Consider the following 5,602-nt stretch of genomic DNA (forward strand, 5'->3'; position numbering starts at 1 on the left):
TGTATTGTAGTATCTACCAGATGTGCAATTGCAATTAGTTCTGATACTCCTCAAACTAGATATTTCCTCCAGTTCATACTACTGGGAAAGCCAATATAAATATCTAAACTGAAATACATAGTGAATACTGTTTGCGAAATTCATGAACTACACAGAGGTAACCACAATTGTCCTCTCTTCCCAGTACTTCAGGGTAGAGAGACTTTGACTTAACTCTATCAGTTTACACAAAATTCCTTCAAAACTAAAGGCAGGGCAGAATTAACTTAAGAAAACAGTTTCAGATTGGTGAAGACATTTGGTGGCATTTACCTAGCTCAGCATCCTGAATTTCAGCCAGTTTAGCATTGATTCTAGCCCTTCATGTCAATGGATCGGGATTTGGACATTGCTGGGGGGTGGTTTTTAAAGCAGCCTTTCGTACTCTTAGGGAGATTTCCCATTCACACCTTGGTGTGATAAATTCCATCTTTAATGGATGTTGCTACATGCCATTTTCTGAACCCCAGAGCAGCTGGGTGTTGTAAGATTTCAACGTGTAAGAGCCAAGAAACAAACTACATATTAAAGCAGGGAAGCTGCAGCTTATGCTAATTATTTTACATGCTCAGATATGCAAATGGCAGTGAAGTAGATGCTGCTTTTTTCTTCCTTTTTTTCTTGCTCCTTGTCCTCCCTTCAGATTTCTGTCAGAAGAGGGAAACAGCTTTCCCCTGTACCTAACTATTGTTTTCCTGCTGGTATCTTTTGAATGGTAATTCCAGCCAACAAGGATTGCTTTTGTAAAAAAATATTTACAAATCTGATATTTGAAAGACTTGAATCAAATCTTAGCATGAGAAATACTTCCCTCTGTATTCCAAGCAGGATCACAGCTTGCAGGGCTGAACGTACCCAGAGCTCCTTAGGCAGTGTCAAGCTTAACACAGACTGCACCATGTTAAACCAGTCTATTAAATGTAGACTGGTTTGAGTGGAAACAGCAGGTTCACACCTCTCATTCTCTTGTTTTGCAGGTGGTAAGGTGAAGGTGAAAGGAAGAGAAGGTGGAGATGGAACTGCCAAATCATGCCAAACAACTGCTACTGCAGCTGAACCAGCAACGAGCCAAAGGTTTCCTCTGTGATGTGATCATTGTGGTAGAAAATGCCCTGTTTCGTGCCCATAAGAACATCCTGGCAGCCAGCAGCATGTATTTCAAATCCCTTGTCCTGCATGACAACCTGATTAACTTAGACACGGACATGGTGAACCCCACCGTGTTCCGGCAGATCTTGGACTTTATTTATACTGGTAAGCTCTTAACGACTGACCAGCCCGGTGAACAGAACTTTAATGCTCTCCTCACCGCAGCAAGCTACCTCCAACTGCACGACCTGGCAGCTCTCTGCAGAAAGAAGCTGAAGCGGAACAGCAAGTCCTTTGCTGGCAAGGCCGGTGGCCTTGGTGTCGGGAGATCTGCCAGGAGTCAGAGACTTTCCACTGCTTCAGTCATCCAAGCTCGCTATTCAGGGTCAAATGAGGGGTTGAAGGGCTCGCACTCAAAAGAGCTGTCAAAGGGAAAGCTCTCTGATGACGAGGTCTTCATCAGCAGCTCCAACCAAGAGAACTGTCATTCCTTAAGCAGGGGAGCCAGTAACAACGGCGGTGGGGGCAGCAGTGCAAATGGGAGCACCGGCGACCAGGAGCTAGGCCTCGACCTGTCCAAAAAAAGCCCGTCACTCCCTGTTGCAGCCTCCCATGATGACACGCAGCACAGCGAAAGCCAGCATGGCTCTCCCCAATCTGCCTCAGCCCCCGCAGCCAACAGTGCCTCATCGTTTGACGAGTCTGGAGTGGGAGCCCCTCACAGCATGGCGGACAGCAGCGACCCCATGGAGATGGATCTGAGTGAAGAGTGCCACCACTCATTGACGGAGAGCAGCCAGCGCAAGGGCCTCCGGCACTCATCCCGCAAGAAAGAGTGGATGAAGAAAGACAACGCCTTTGAGCGAAAGGAGGGGGGCAAAGACAGGGACGAGGGTGAAGGGCTGCCCAATGGCATCCTGCTGGGGCCTTTGTCCAAGTCTGTGGAGCGGAGTCTGGCCGGGGCCTATGGTGCAGACCTACCCTACCCGTGTAAGGAAGAGGTGGAAAATGGTAAGGAGAACAGTGATGACAGTGGCGAGAGTGAGAGCGGCGGGCATACTAGTGCCAACTATGTCTACCGGCAGGAGGGGTTTGAGCCAGTGGCCTACGGTGACAACCTGTATGTCTGTATCCCCTGTGGCAAAGGCTTCCCCAGCTCCGAGCAGCTCAATGCCCATGTGGAGACGCACACCGAGGAAGACCTTTACATCAAGGAAGAAGGCACGTACGGCGGCAAGGATGAAGCCGAGGATTTGTCCAACCCCAACCAGTCCTATGCTGCGGAGTCCCGACCCTTCAAGTGTTCAGTGTGTGAGAAGAGCTACAAGGATCCAGCCACGCTGCGGCAGCATGAGAAGACTCACTGGCTGACGCGGCCCTTCCCTTGCAACATCTGCGGCAAGATGTTCACGCAGCGGGGGACCATGACACGGCACATGCGCAGCCACTTAGGGCTCAAGCCCTTTGCCTGCGAGGAATGCGGGATGCGCTTTACCCGGCAGTACCGACTGACAGAGCATATGCGTGTCCACTCAGGAGAAAAACCTTACGAATGTCAACTGTGTGGTGGGAAATTCACCCAGCAGCGCAATCTGATCAGCCACCTGCGAATGCATACCTCTCCCACATAAGCCAAAGACTCCAGAATGAGCTTCGAGCCCATCCGCAGTGATTTACCTTTCTGTAGACTTGCTGCTTAAAAAAAAAAAAAAAGAAAAAAGAAAAAAAAAACAAACAAAAAATGGGGCAACTCCCCATACTCTGTTCAGTCATGGGAGGCCTAAACAAATGTAGCTTTAACATTTTAAAAAAAAAAGTTCCTTTTTTCCCTTTTTTTAAAAAAAGAAAGGTCCACAGCCAAGCTGATGCATTTAGTCTAACTCTCCCTCCAAATTTTGGTGATCTGGCAAGAAATACCACTTCTTTTTGCACACATCAACTTCATTGCCATATTGATTATCTGGAGCAGGTATGGGGACCACGGAGAACTTTCAGCCTCTGCTGGCTTCCCCTTCCCTGCCTCTTTCCTTTGTGTTACTGTCACCCTACTCACCTCCTCTCTTAAAACCAAACTCAGTAGGGGCATTTCTTGCCATTAAAAAGAAAATAAAGTACACCTTTTCAGTGGCCTAAGTAGCTGTGAAATAACATAGCATTGCATTCACAAGTGCAGAAGCTGTGTCTGTGGACCATCTCACAGGGTTGGCAACCCCTTTAGACACTGTGGGAAAGCCGTAGCCGTGGTAGAACCCACCACCCTTCCCCTGGGCTGGTGATGGTGGGGACAGCAGTCTACCTAGGTGTACTTCACTTAAAGAAATGGCGATGCCTCCCTCTCCATCCCTCCCTCTTTTGGTTTTGATCCTTATCCTCGGCACACGTAACCACACGCCCCCTTTTCCCACAAAACACGCAAACCTCTTCTGCCTTACCCATGACTGAACAGGGACTGGATGCCCTGGGAATTTCTTTCAGTGAGCAGGGGGTCGTCTTTACTTTTCTAGTAGTTTCGTATGAATATTCTTTGCTTAGAGGTACTTGTTTTATTAAAGGAAAAACCATTGTAACGTTTATGTGAATGTTTGAACTGGAAGGTCTGAGGTTAATTCTAGGGTGGGTGGGTGGGGAGGGGGTTTGATGTAGGCTGGACTTGCTACAAGTTCCTTAGGTACTTTTTTATTATTTTTTATTTTATTTTTTGTGTGTGTGTATGTTTTTAGCTTTCCTCCCTCACTAAAGAGCAAGTCTGGGTGGACAGACTTGTTACCTTTGCTACCTCTTGAATTCATGAGAACAATAAGATGGTTAGTGAAAGATTAGGCATTTTTTTTCTCTTATTGTAAGTAATTAAATGTATAAAAGTAGAAGCTAAATTAAAGTTAAGGGATTTTTACCACCCCGTCCTTCCATCAAAAGTCAGCTAGAGAAATGTTAAAGCAAAGCTTGGCCAAAGACAAAGCAAAAAATACATTGAGCCAGAGGCTGTGCTGGCTGCTTGGACTGGCTCATTTGCAGTCTCTTGGCTGTTTGTAGTCACTTTTATCTAAAAGAAGAAAACTTCTCTGAGCTTTTTGGGCCCTTTCCAGCTTTGTTTATTGAATCTGGATACTATGGGGAGGGGAAAATGTCCCCCTCATCTTCCACTCCCCCAGCACATCTGGGTCAGTCTGTAAACACCTGGCAGGACAGAGGGTGAGGGCATAGCAGCCTATAATTTACTAGAATCCAGAGTGCAATAAGGTGGGGGAGAGGAGGAAAAAGCAAACCAAAGTGTTTCATATCCTCCCTTTTAGACAATTTAAATACGCACACAAAAAAAAAAAAAAAAAAAGAAAAGAAAAAGAAACAAAATGTTCTTGCAACATCTGCATAAGACATCACAGCCAACAGCTGCTATTGGTTTAGGAGAGAAGACAGAGAACTTAGCCCACCGATTCTTGGCCCCCTTGACTTTGTTGGCGTGACCTTGTGGAAAGCTATGGCTTATTTCAAGCCTCCCGTGACTGTGGTGGTAAAAATTCACAGCCAGTAGAATCATCCCTTCTGAATTGAGTAAGGTTTACACTTGTGTTTTTTCATTTGTTTTTTTTTTCCCCCCACTCAAACCAGTATAGTCTCTACATGTAAGGTTTACCAAACCTCACATTTTGTCTTTTTAAAAAAAAAAAAACAAAACCAATTTTTTTAAGTTTCGACCAAAAAAGAAAAAAGAAAAAAAAAGAAAAAAGTGAGCATGTTTGACTAAAACAAAGAAATATAAGCTTCATTTTCTATTCATTTTTTTTTGTTTGGGTTTTTTTTTTTTTGTTAAGGTAGACTAGTCCATAAGAAGTTGTTGGGTCAATTGAATGAACTGAGGAAACTGGAATCCAGGCTCCAAGCAATAGACAACCCTAAGGCGCTGAGCCTTGGCCTAGTGTTACGTTACAGGGAACACGCTCGCCCCTCTTGCCCACCACGCTCCAGTGTGCTTCTCCCAGTGCCATTGTCTGCTTGCTCCCACACGCCTGCCAGCTGTGGAGCGTAAGAGGGGAGCATGGACTTTTGTTCTTTTCTAATTGTGCTGAGGTGCGCTGTTTTCTTTGGGGGGGAAGTTAGGTGGGTTTTTAGTGTCTTTAGCACTTCCACATTTCAAACATATATTCAATTCTTTTCCCCTTGATCCCTTGCCAACCCCCCTCTGAGAATGTCCCCAAATTGTCTTTGGGGAGGACAGGGAAGGCCTTGCCATCTACCTTTTTCTCAGAGCAAGTCTCAGCAGGGCTCAGGGACAGCTGTGCAAGATTAGTTCCTAGGTACTTTCACCCTGCCTTTACCTTCCCTCCAACCTTCCTAAAGCCGAGCTGAATCCCACGCTGGCTTAGGCTGCAGCCAGAGCAGGCTCCCCTTGTTGCTGGCCGGCTAAGGACCCATCGAGTCCACATTTTCAAAACAATTTTTAGCTCCCTTGTGAGAAGAGCACCATCAGGGGTAA

General features: G+C 46.1%; 1 protein-coding gene across 1 annotated transcript in view; it reads left to right on the forward strand.

Moving 5' to 3' along the window:
- HIC2 (hypermethylated in cancer 2) overlaps positions 1-2,835 on the forward strand; it is a 32,889-nt gene extending 30,054 nt beyond the window's left edge. Inside the window, exon 3 of the mRNA XM_009888132.1 lies at positions 1,017-2,835. Coding sequence (XP_009886434.1) covers positions 1,053-2,759 — 1,707 coding nt within the window. The 5' untranslated portion in view covers positions 1,017-1,052 and the 3' untranslated portion in view covers positions 2,760-2,835. The remainder of the gene's footprint in view (positions 1-1,016) is intronic.
- Positions 2,836-5,602: the final 2,767 nt, after the last annotated feature.

Source organism: Charadrius vociferus, unplaced genomic scaffold (assembly GCF_000708025.1).
Source record: "Charadrius vociferus isolate BGI_N301 unplaced genomic scaffold, ASM70802v2 scaffold326, whole genome shotgun sequence".
Taxonomy (NCBI): Eukaryota; Metazoa; Chordata; class Aves; order Charadriiformes; family Charadriidae; genus Charadrius; species Charadrius vociferus.